Below are 12425 nucleotides of genomic sequence, written 5' to 3'. Positions count from 1 at the left end.
GTGAGGGAGGAAGGAAAATACTTTATGATAAAGAATAAAATTCTTGTGCTCTAAATTTATGTTTTTTCAATTAGATTTTGACCCCAACAAGAGAAATTTGATTCGTTTGGCAGTGCCGATTAGGAAAGACTGTCAAAGATTTGAGACTGTCATGCTTTATAAACCCAACTCCCACAATACTTTCCCTTGGAACACTTGTAGGAAACAAACTTTTCCTTTTGTTCAGTGGAAAAAGCCATGGGTTGGGGGCCTCTTATAACTTATCAGCTGTTGCTTTACCCAATGGCAGGCAGTCTGTAGGGTGTCAGAAGTGGGGAATTATCCCGTATGCACAGTTTCCTCTCCTGAAGGATTCCTGGAGGCCCGCATTTCACAAGAATGCTTGCAATCTGTATCTGTCTTCCAATTACTGATTCTTCTACCAGTTTTCTTCAGATGCATGTTTCTGAAGGTTTCTTGGCACCATTTCCTTTTCTTATGCTTGACAGCCTTTCCTTTTCTTTATGTAGACAGCCAACATGGCAGCATAAGTGTGGGTGTAGTGACTAGGACAAAGTTTAGGTGGAATGCTGCTCATGCTGACCATTTCTTTTCTTTTTTTTTTTGAGACAGAGTTTTGCTCTTGTTGCCCAGGCTGGAATGCAATGGTGTGATCTTAGCTCACTGCAGCCTCCGCCTCCTGGCTTCAAATGATTCTCCTGCTTCAGCCTCTTGAGTAGCTGGGATTACAGGTGCCCGCCACCATGCCTGGCTAATTTTTGTATTTTTTTAGTAGAGACAAGGTTTCACCATGTTCGTCAGGCTGGCCTCAAATTCCTGACCTCAGGTGATCCACCCGCCTCAGACTCCCAAAGTGTTGGGATTACAGGCGTGAGCCACTGTGCCCGGCCATTTTTTAATTTTTTTAGTAGAGATGGCGTCTCACTGTGTTGCCCAGGCTGGTCTTGAATTCCTGAGCTCAAATGATCCACCCACTTTAGCCTTGCAAAGTGCTGGGATTACAAGTGTGAGCCACTACACCCAGCCTGTGATGAACATTTTTCTATGTTGTAATTATAATTTGTAAGGATACATGTTTCTCTTGAGTGGATATACCATAATTTAATTAAATAACCATTTTTGCTACTGTTGGGACACAGAAACTGCTCCTGTTTTTTGCATTTATAAATATTTACATTTAAGAGTAATAATGGTAATGTTGGTGATGAAATCTTTCCTCCAGAACTTCCTCACCTAGACTTTAGGCTTCTTAATAAATGGAAGAATTATGATCCAAAATTGCTCTGTGCTCAGGAATCCTCACCTCTAGAACAGTGTTTCTCTAACTATCTGTGATGAAATATCAGTTTTGTTCTTTTGATTTCAAATCTGTCATGGACTTTTTTTTTTTGGAGATGGAGTCTCACTCTGTCGCCCAGGCCGGAGTGCAGTGGCGTGATCTCGGCTCATTGCAACCTCCACCTCCTCGGTTCAAGCAATTCTTCTGCCTCAGCCTCCCGAGTAGCTGGGATTACAGGTGCACGACACCACGCCCCGCTAATTTTTGTATTTTTAGTAGAGAAGGGGTTTCACCATGTTGGCCAGACTGGTCTTGAACTCCTGACCTTGTGATCCGCCCGCCTTGGCCTCCCAAAGTACTGGGATTACAGGCATGAGCCACTGTGCCCGGCCGTACCAGTTCTTTTTTTAAATACAAAAACTGAGAAGTGAAATGGAAAAATAAACTAGAGGTATATAAATTATAAGGCTACAGTTTTCATTAGTAGATTCAATAAACATAAAATCACTCTGCCAAATTGCTCTAAAGTTTTTCAAAGGGCCCTCTCCATTTCTTTACTTACTTGATGGAAGAGCAGGACGAGCAGTATACCAGTGTGTGGACTGGCACCAGACCAGATATCATACCTTAAGTACACTGCTCCAGGATACTATATCACCTGGTCTTCATCACCTCCGCTGATACTGTCAGTCACTTTGTTTCTCCACTTTGAATTTCCTGCATTTGTAGCAGTTGCCTCACCGCCTTTTGTTACCACCTATTCCTTTATTTCCCTTTTTTTTTTTGAGATGGGATCTTACTCTGTCACCCAAGCTGGAGTGCAGTGGCGCAATGACAGCTCACCACAGCCTCAACCTCCCAGACTCAAGTTATCTTCCTCCCATCTCAGCCTCACAAGTAACTGGGACTACAGGCGTGTGCCCCCATGCTTGGCTTTTTTTTTCTTTTTTTAATTGTTTGTAGAGACAGGGTCTTGCCGTGTTGCCCAAGCTGGTCTCAAACTCCTGGGCTCAAGCAATCCTTCTGTCTCAGCCTCGCAAAGTGCTGGGATTACAGGTTTGAGCCACCGTACCTGGCTGTTTCTCTTCTTGTTCCTGTTTTGAATTGTGCTATCTCTTTCTTCTTTGGATTCTTCTTCTTCTTTTTTTTTTTTTTTTTTTTAATTTGAGATGGAGTTTCACCCTTGTTGCCCAGGCTGGAGTGCAGGGGTGTGATCTTGGCTCACCGCAACCTTTGGCTTCCAGGTTCAAGCGATTCTCCTGCCTCAGCCTCCCCAGTAGCTGGGGTTACAGGCATGCACCACCACAACCGCCTAATTTTGTATTTTTTTTTAGTAGAGACGGAGTTTCTCCATGTTGGTCAGGCTGCTCTTGAACTCCCGACCTCAGGTGATCTGCCTGTCTCGGCCTCCCAAAGTGCTGGGATTACAGGCATGAGCCACTGCACCCCGCCTTGGATTCTTCTGATCCCTATATGGCAGCTTCTAATTTTCCTTCTGTCTTCATTCCTCACAAGGTACATAGTCTTACCTCTCCCACCTCACTTTGGCCAAGACCATGTCTGAGAGGCCTCAGTATTATTCTTGAGAACTCCTGAGTTTTGGTAATCACAGAACTATCTCTTTTTTTTATTTTGAGGCACAGTTTCACTCTGTCACCCAGGTACGATCTCAGCTCATTGCAACCTCCGCCTCCCAGATTCAAGTGATTCTCCTGCCTCAGCCTCCTGAGTAGCTGGGATTACAGGTGCATGCCACCATGCCCGGCTAATTTTTGTATTTTTGGTAGAGATGGGGTTTCGCACTGTTGGCGAGGCTAGTCTCAAACTCCTGACCTCAAGTGATCCGCATGCCTCAGCTTCTCAAAGTGCTGAGATTACAGGTGTGAGCCACCGGATCTGGCCAGTCTCTTTGTCTGAAAAGCCTCTCTCTAGCCTTGGTCTCTACCATCATTTTAAGATACTTCATTGTCTCCTTCTGTAGTTTTTGCTGTCCTAAGCCTCTGCTTTGGACCACCAACTTTTAGCTTATGCATCTAACTTTTACATTTGTCTTTCAGCTCTTGACCTTCTTAGGACTTTCTAGTCTCAGATCTTCCACTGTCATAAAGTAATATCAAGCTGAACCTTCTTTTGTAACTTGTATTTGTATACAATAAAAACTAAACACCTAGCCACTTTGTTTTGTTACCTCATATTCGCGTTGACAAAAATAAGCTTCTAATCTTCTCACCTAAATATTGTAAGTTAAAAATATCAAGGATAATTTAAAAGGTAATTCTTTTCAGTCCTTGTAAAATAGTGGGACAAGTGCAGGAAGATAAAACAAACCTGATTGGGCAGAATAGCTTCTTCTGGCCCCTGTTAAAAATAATAACACTGGGCCGGGCGCGGTGGCTCACGCCTGTAATCCCAGCACTTTGGGAGGCCGAGGCAGGCGGATCACAAGGTCAGGAGATCAAGACCATCCTGGCTAACACGTGAAACCCCATCTCTACTAAAAAATACAAAAAATTAGCCGGGCGTGGTGGCAGGCGCCTGTAGTCCCAGCTACTCAGGAGGCTGAGGCAGGAGAATGACGTGAACCCGGGAGGCGGAGCTTGCAGTGAGCCAGGATTGCGCCATTGCACTCCAGCCTGAGCCACAGAGCGAGACTCCATCTCATCTCAATAATAATAACATTGGGCTGGGCATGGTGGCTCACACCTGTAATCTCAGCACTTTGGGAGGCTGAGGCAGGCAGATTACTTGAGCCCAGGAGTTTGAGACCAGCCTGAGCAACATGGCGAAACCCTGTCTCTATTGAAAAAAAAAAACAAAAACGAAAATTAGCCAGGTGTGGTGCGTGCCTGTGGTCTTAGCTGCTTGAGTGGCTGAGGTGGGAGAGTCACCTGAGCCCGGGAGGTTGAGGCCGCAGTGAGCCAAGATTGCAACACTGCACTCCAGCCTGGGTGACAGAGTAAGACCCTGTCTCGAATAATAGTAATAATAACAACACCTAGCACATAAAAAGTGTTTTTATCTTTCACTTGATTTTTACAACTCTGAGGGTACCAGGGCAGGCGTCTATTGTCTCCAGTCTACATCTGGGGAAATTGAGACTTAGGGTGACTGCTCAGGTGAGGCAGTGTGTAGTGACAGAGCTGGTCTGAAATCCAGATGTTCTGACTTGTAGTCTAGTGCCTGTCAGTCACCATCCAGAAGAGGGAATTTTTTTTTTTTTTTTTTTTTTTTTTTTGTGATGGAGTCTCACTCTGTCACCCAGGTTGGAGTGCGGTGGCGCAATCTCAGCTCACTGCAGCCTCCATCTCCCGGGTTCAAGCGATTCTCCTGCCTCAGCCTCCCTAGTAGCTGGGATTACAGGCGTGCGCCACTACGCCCGGTTAATTTTCGTATTTTTAGTGGAGACGGGGGTGGGGGGGTGGGTCCTCACCATGTTGGCCGGGCTGGTCTCGAACTCCTAAACTTCAAATGATCTGACCGCCTTGGCCTCCCAAAGTGCTGGGATTACAGTTGTGAGCCACCACGCCCGGCCCCAGAAGAGGGTTCTTAGAATTATTGTAGTCCTTGGGAAACCTCACCCAGGTTCCTCCATGGTTGGAAATCATTAGAAGCCAAGCAGAAAGTATAATACTGTCCATGAGGAGAACTTGTGAGATGTTGTATCATTCTGTTCCCTGCAGCTTTGAAGACAACTGAGCTAGCAAACGTCCAGAAGACAAAATTTTCAAGGAGTTGGAGTCACTTTCATATATGAACAGTGTAAAAGTTTACAATGCTTGGCCAGGCGTGGTGGCTCATGCCTGTAATCCCAGCACTTTGGGAGGCTGAGGTAGGTGGATCCCTTGAGGTCAGGAATTTGATACCGGCCTGACCAACATGGTGAAACCCTGTCTCTACTGAAAATACAAAATTAGCTGAGCGTGGTGGCGCATGCCCGCAATCCCAGCTACTCGGGAGGCTGAGGCAGGAGAATTGCTTGAACCTGGGAGGCGGAGGTTGCAGTGAGCCGAGATTGTGCCATTGCACTCCAGCCTGGGCGATGAGCGAAACTCCGTCTCAAAAAAAAAAAAAAAAAAAGTTTAGAACTCTTTAGTTAGGAAAGACAGCCTAAGCATATATAATCAGAGTCTTTAAAGCGTTTAAGAGCATGGATAATGAAGACACAGATTTATTCACCTAATCTCAATTTGGATGAACTCCTTGAATATTGAGCATTATCTTAGAACAAAAAAGAAATAATTTGTATAACAAGTGATAAACCAGCCTGGGTAACATAGCAAGACCCCCATCTCTACAAAAGTTTTAAAATCAGTCATGGTGGCAAATGCCTGCAATTCCACCTACCTGGGAGGCTGAGGCGGGAGGATCACTTGAGCCAAGGAATTCCAGGCTGCGATGAGCTATGATTGCACCACTGCACTCATTGAGCAAGACCCTGTCTCAAAAACAAAAAAGATGATATATGTGGCATCTATTATTCTGAAATTGTATAGCTTCAAAGCAGATTTTAAAAAGGGCTTTAATAAATTCATGGATGGTAAAGCTGTAAATTTAATTAAATCACCTCAGATGCTTTCACAGCTATCATAACTATCATGGTCTTCCATGCAAATATCTCTTGGTACCACCATTAAAACAGAGGACTGGACAGGATGCTCTTGGTGATCCAGTGTGCCATTTCTTACCTTACATTCCCATGTAACAAACTAAAGCAACCCCTCTCCCTGCTTCACCTCTTCCCTGCATCGTTGAATCCACTTGCCAGATCGTTTATTGAGATAATTTGTGGGTGGACTTTTGTAACTTATTTTTCTACTGATCTCCTATCTTCCAGTCACTGAAATCTTGATGCACGTGGTTTCCTGGTAATTTTTCATATTGTTTGTGTTAGCCACAGCTAACTTCTACCCAGAGTCCTTTAGTGAGGTGTTCATGGAATGATCAAACACCATCTTCTATTTGTTGTCTTTAGAATGTTCTGCTAGCTACACAGTTCATACCTATGGGCTCTCCTGTCACTCTGCGACAGTCCCCTTATATTCTCAGGCATAGTCCCACCTTCCTCCTTCCTCTTTTTCCCACTTCTGAGTCTTATTCAAGGTGTCCTAAACCCTTGAAGCAACCTCATTTTTATTTACCATACCATTCCCTTTTGCCCCCTGAAATTGAGGTTTTCAAAATTTGGCTGAATATTACAAAATGTCAGTGCTTGGACTCTGTGTCCAGAGGTTCTGTTGATCTGAGGTGTCAAAATCTCCACAGGCAGCTGGGCATGGTCGCTCACCCCTGTAATCCCAGCACTTTGGAAGGCCAAGGCAGGCAGATCACCTGAGGTCAGGAGTTCAAGACCAGCCTGACCAACATGGAGAAACCCCATCTCTACTAAAAATGCAAAAAATTAGCTGGGTGTGGTGGCACATGCCTGTAATCCCAGCTACTCGGGAGGCCGAGGCAGGAAAATCACTTGAACCCGGGAGGCAGAGGTTGCGGTGAGCCAAGATTGTGCCATTGCACTCCTAGCCTGGGCAGCAAGAGTGAAACTCTGTCTCAGAAATAAAAAAAATAAAAAAAATTAGCTGGGCATGGTGGTGCACACCTGTAATCAGGAGGTGGGGGCAGAAGAATCACTTGAACCCGGGAGGCAGGTTCTGTCGCAAATAAAAATACAAAAAATTAGCCGGGCGTGGTGGTGGGCACCTCTAGTCCCTGCTACTCGGGAGGCTGAGGCAGGAGAATGGCGTGAGCCCAGGAGGCGGAGCTTGCAGTGAGCCATGATCGCGCCACTGCACTCCAGCCTGGGCGCAGAGCGAGACTTCGTCTCAAAAAAAAAAAAAAGCTCCACAGGCAATTCTCATGGGCAGCTAGGGTTGAGAACCATTACCTGCAATTGAGGCATGACTCACTTCTAAGACGTGGCTACTCAAAGTGTGGTCCATGTAACAGCAGTGTCAGCATCACCTGGAAGCTGGTTAGAAATGCAGGCTCTGAGCTCCACCCCAGACCTACCGAATCAGAATCTGCACTTGAACAAGACTGCAGGTGATTCATATGTGCATTAAAGGGTGAGAAGCTCTGCTTTGAGACCTTCACTGATTCTCTTCACCTGCTTTCTAACCTGTTGCCACAACCTCAACCTTTTCTTTTACAAATCTATGCTTGTGCTGGCCATTGAAATTCAGCTTTTATATATTTTATATATTTTATTTTATTATTTTATTTTATTTTATTTTATTTTTTATTTTTGAGATGGAGTCTTGCTCTGTTGCCCAGGCTGGAGTGCAGTGGTGCGATCTTGGCTCACTGCAAGCTCCGCCTCCCAGGTTCATGCCCTTCTACTGCCTCAGCCTCCTGAGTAGTTGGGACTACAGGTGCCTGCCACCACGCCCAGCTAATTTTTTGTATTTTTATTAGAGACAGGGTTCCACTGTGCTAGCCAGGATGGTCTTGATCTCCTGACCTCATGATCCGCCTGCCTCGGCCTCCCAAAGTGCTGGGATTATAGGCATGAGCCACTCCCGGCCTAGCTTTTAGATTTTTTAATTGAGGGTTTAGATTGTATGTCCTTTGGTACACATTTCAAATTCATGTTGCCAGGATTTATTGAATTCTCACTATGTGTAAGGCCCTGCATTCAGGCAGGTGGCAGGGTGCTCATCATGCACCTCCTCTTTGTGAGTGCAAGACTATGACCCTCCCTTGCCCTTCACTTGCCTGCCTCCCCAGTATGTGGCTTTGACTGTTGTTTCCTTTTTGACCCTTAGCAGAGAGCTATTGCACATCGGAGGCTTCAGCAAGAACATTCACTTCCCCTTGGTTCTGACTTCCCGTTAGAGCAAGACAGTTTTTCAAGACAACCTGCATGTGATAAAGTCTGGCATGGGGACTACAGGAGGTTGCTTGGCAGCTGAACTCTCCCCTGAGAGCGGGAAACCTTTTTCCTGGAGGACAGGATATAGAGTTTGTTTAGATCGGACTTTTTTTGTTAGGGGGAGGTGGAGGAGATAGAGGAGCAAGTAGAAACTTTGAACCAACTTGTTTGTAAATCCTGAGCTCTCACCCCGACTCTCACCAGTGCCCTGCTTATTTGTAATAGCATCCTGACATCACTTGATTACCTCCAGGGTTTAGTTTTAAGCTTTCTCAGTGCAAAGGCCCCCCTTTGTTGCTTAGTTTTCTCTGGCGGCTGGACTGGGCCCAGTGGAAAGAGTGGGTGGGTGCTGGGAGGATTGCTGACCCTCCTCTCAGGCCCTTGACCTCTGTCTGGCACAATGGTACTTATGATAGCTTTTCCCAGTTGAGCATGATCCTGAGATGATTTGCGTATAAACCCTGGAATCTTCTTAATTTTCAGGGAGTGATTATGGTTGGGAAAAAGAAGCATATTGAGCTACTTTTAAACATACATATATAAGCTGGGCATGGTAGCATGTACCTATAGTCTCAGCTAACCCGGAGGCTGAGGTGGGAGGATCCCTTGAGCCCAGGAGTTTGAGTCCAGCCTGGGCAACATAGCAAGACTGTATCAATCAATCAGTCAATAAGATAAATACATATATAGCAACCAGAATTTTGTTGGGGAGGGAAGTTGCCATCATTCAGTCTCCATTCTGACTTCCTCCTCTGCAGAAATAATTTTCTGCTACTCTTCCTAAACTCTCTGGAGAATTTTATGAGAGGGTGTATTTACAGCTCTCTTTTCTGTTTTGCAGATTATTACAGGAATGCCTGTTATTCCTCCATGTCTGGATCATCACCTGTTAAACTGGGGCACTAGGTCTCAGCGCTCATACATCATTGAAACTATAAAACTACATTGAGCGAATAGTGGTTTGCTGAGACAAATAGAAGAGTGAGATTTGGGGGAAAGCTGGGTAACTCATGTATTAAAAGCATGAAGGTGGCTGAGCCTGCAGGGAGTCCTTAGGAAAAGGGTGAGAAGACCTTGATAGGCCTGACTGTGTAAAGATGTAGCTTGGCCTTTTTCCTCTTCTTTTACAGAACAGTTCCTCTCCTCACTCTGGGGTGTCCAGACAGGTGCGGATCAAGGCTTCCCAGTCCGCAGGGGATATAAATACTATCTACCAGCCCCCCGAGCCCAGAAGCAGGCACCTCTCTGTCAGTGAGTATTTCACCCCTTTTTTCTCCTCCTCTATTTTATCTGCCCACATTTTAAAAAAGCAACAAGTATTTGTTAATTAAATGATCATCAAATATTTATTAACTATTACTCTGTGTAGAGTAATCCTTTATGCCTTTATTTTATTTAGAGAGGAAGGGCAAAGAAATAACTGGGATGGTATCCTGACTCTCAAGGAACTTAAAATATAATGATATAGTAGTATGATTAAATTCCTTTTAAACATCCCTGAAAAAGTGATCGCCTCAGACATCTGCTTGAAGACTTCCAGCTGTGTTTACACTCACTTTTGACCATTCTTGTGAAGAATAGAGACTTGCAAAGTTAGGAATTGGGTCTAAGTTTGAATTTTGACCTTAAATCTCTTGCTTATGATTCCTGAGAAGTCTTTATACTTCAGGGAAGATAGTGACGAATGAAACTTTTGAGAGAGTAAAGCTAAGTTGTCTGGGAAGGAAAGGAGACTATTGACATAGTACAGTCATTTCTCTGTATTTGTAGGGGATTGGTTCCAGGACCCCTGTGGATGCCAAGGTCTGTGGATGCTCAAGTCCCTGAAATAAAATAGTGTAGTATTTGCATATAACCTACCCACATCCTCCCTCATAGTTTAAATCATCTCCGGGTTATTTATAATACCTAATATGATGTAAATACTATGTAAATAGTTCTTATGCTATATTTTTATTTGTATTTTTTTGCTATTGTTATTTTTTATAATTTTCCACATATTCTCAATCTGTGGTTGGTTGAATCCACAGATGCAGAACCTGCAGATGTGGAGGGCCAACTATATATACAACCGTCTGCTAACTAGTCAGAAAGCTCTGTGGCTGCTACCAGTCCTTCCCAGGACAGGAATCTAAATCAGGCCTGTGCATTATTACTTGTTAACCCAGGATTCCTCTGGATTCCACTTTTGGGAGTCTGGGGAGAAAGCCCCCATTTCTTGAATTGTGGAACTTGTATCAAAAGGGAAATCTGGTCTTATCAAACATCGTGTTGAGCCTGCTGCCTTAATGTTGTGGAGACCCCTGCTGCTGCTAGAAAGCCAGCTTTGCCCTTATCCATATAGGTAGAATTGCTTCAAATTGAACTGTCCTCTGAAGATCCTGAGCTGAGCTTGAGAGATCTAAGCACTGATCCTGTTGCTGAGTTTGTCTGTTTGCAATATGCCTCCTGAGGGAGTTACAGGAAAAATATGTTTCTGAGGTACTGACTTTGCCTTACTGAGTAACTTCTGGAATCCAGGCAAGTACTGGTAGTAAGTATTGCCAGGCTGAAAGTCTGTATATGAATTTCAGATTTCTGTAGATAATTGGGGAATGTGTTGGTTGAGGATGGAGAGCTAGTACCCTAGCAAGGAGAGCCTAGCCACAGCGTCTCTGGCCCTGGAATCTGTGTGCCTCAGAGCCTGGGAAGCTCTGCCAGTTTGGCCTCTTTTCCGTAGTCCTTGTAGAGATTGAGGGAATGGAGGTGGGCAGCATGGTCCCTTGTAATCAGTAAGGATTGATGGGGCAGTAACTGGGTCTCTTGCCCCCAAGCAAGAGCCTATGATATGTGCATGGAGGCAGGGGCTAAATACTTAGCCACTGGACCCTTTCTCCATGTTACTGGGAGCTATATATGGAAATGATTTTCCTGGCTGAGAATGCTGAGGAATGAGATTTCTGTGAAGTAGTTCCTGTTTATCTGGAAAATGGGCAACACAGCCTCTTAGCATACCTAGATCCTGGCTTCCTTCATTCAGCAAAGCATTAAGTACCAGCTGTTGGGCTGAGATGAATGCTGCAGTGAAGCATTTGGAAGAGCAAGGGTGGCTGGAGCAGATTCCACCTGGGAGAGAGGGGCTTTCACAGAAAAGGTAACATCAGAGCTGACACTCCAAGGAAGATTTACTGAGTATCAAGTAGAGAGAGATATCTCAGGCATAGTAAGGAGCACCTGCCAGGCATGATCACAAAAGAACTTGGTGGATTGAAGAACCCCAGGGGCTTTGCAGTGTGTGTAGGGTAAGGTAGATGTGGCAAGAGAATGGGCTGAGCCTGTGAGCGTTTCCATAGAGCCAAGAAATGGGAGAGATGATTTCTAACTGGAATGATCTGGAAAATGCATTCTGAGGGGAGCTGTTCCAGCTGGACCTTGAAAGATTGTGGAGGATTTCCATAGGGGACAAGGGGAGAGAGGAGAGGGCTTTTAGACTATTTCTGTGGAGAGCTCGCTATCCTTCAGGTCCAGGCTGGCTGATACATTTGGAGGAGGAATAGAGAGGCCAAGAAAGGATGCCTGGGTGTTTTCTAAGGGACTCTCAACTGCACTCAGACTCTTTTGGTAGGCAGTGGAAGCCACTGAAAATGTTTGCCCCTTATACCCATCACCATTATAATATTTATTATGTTGTCTTTTTTTTTTTTTTTTTTTTTTTTCTCGAGACAGAGTCTCACTCTGTCACCCAGGCTGGAGTGCATTGATGCCATCTCGGCGCACTGCAACCCCTGCTTCATGCGCTCAAGCAGTTCTTCTGCCTCAGCCTGTTACAGGTGCACACCACCACTCCCCGCTAATTTTTGTGTTTTTAGTAGAAACGGGATTTCGCCATGTTGGCCAGGCTGGTCTGACTGCTGACCTCAGATGACCACCTGCCTCGGTCTCCCAAAGTGTTGGGATTACAGGCGTGAGCCACCACGCCTCAACCTATCATGTTATCTTATCTCTCTTCCATCATACTACGTTTTTGTTCATTCATTCAAAAGATAATTACTGGCTGGGCATGGTGGCTTATGCCTATAATCCCAGCACTTTAGGAGGCCGAGTTGGGTGGATTGCTTGAGCCTCAGGAGTTTGAGACTAGCCTGGGCAACATGGCAAAACCCCGTCTCTACAAAAAATACAAAAATTAGCCAAGTGTGGTGGTGCATGCTTGTAGTCCCAGGTACTTGGGAAGCTGAGGTGGGAGGATCACTTGAGCCTGGGAGGCAGAGGTTTCAGTGAGCCACGAATGTGCCATGG

General features: G+C 45.1%; 1 protein-coding gene across 6 annotated transcripts in view; it reads left to right on the top strand.

Moving 5' to 3' along the window:
• MAP3K3 (mitogen-activated protein kinase kinase kinase 3) overlaps positions 1 to 12425 on the top strand; it is a 72191-nt gene that overhangs the window by 33479 nt on the left and 26287 nt on the right. For all 6 annotated transcript variants that reach the window (XM_019026779.4, XM_004041154.5, XM_019026778.4 and 3 more), the window contains one exon: positions 9278 to 9398. In XM_019026779.4, coding sequence (XP_018882324.1) covers positions 9278 to 9398 — 121 coding nt within the window. The remainder of the gene's footprint in view (positions 1 to 9277; positions 9399 to 12425) is intronic.

This window comes from Gorilla gorilla, chromosome 4 (genome assembly GCF_029281585.2).
Source record: "Gorilla gorilla gorilla isolate KB3781 chromosome 4, NHGRI_mGorGor1-v2.1_pri, whole genome shotgun sequence".
Taxonomy (NCBI): Eukaryota; Metazoa; Chordata; class Mammalia; order Primates; family Hominidae; genus Gorilla; species Gorilla gorilla.
The sequence above is the reverse complement of the archived record's forward strand: the minus strand, read 5'-3'. Positions and strand labels throughout refer to the sequence as shown.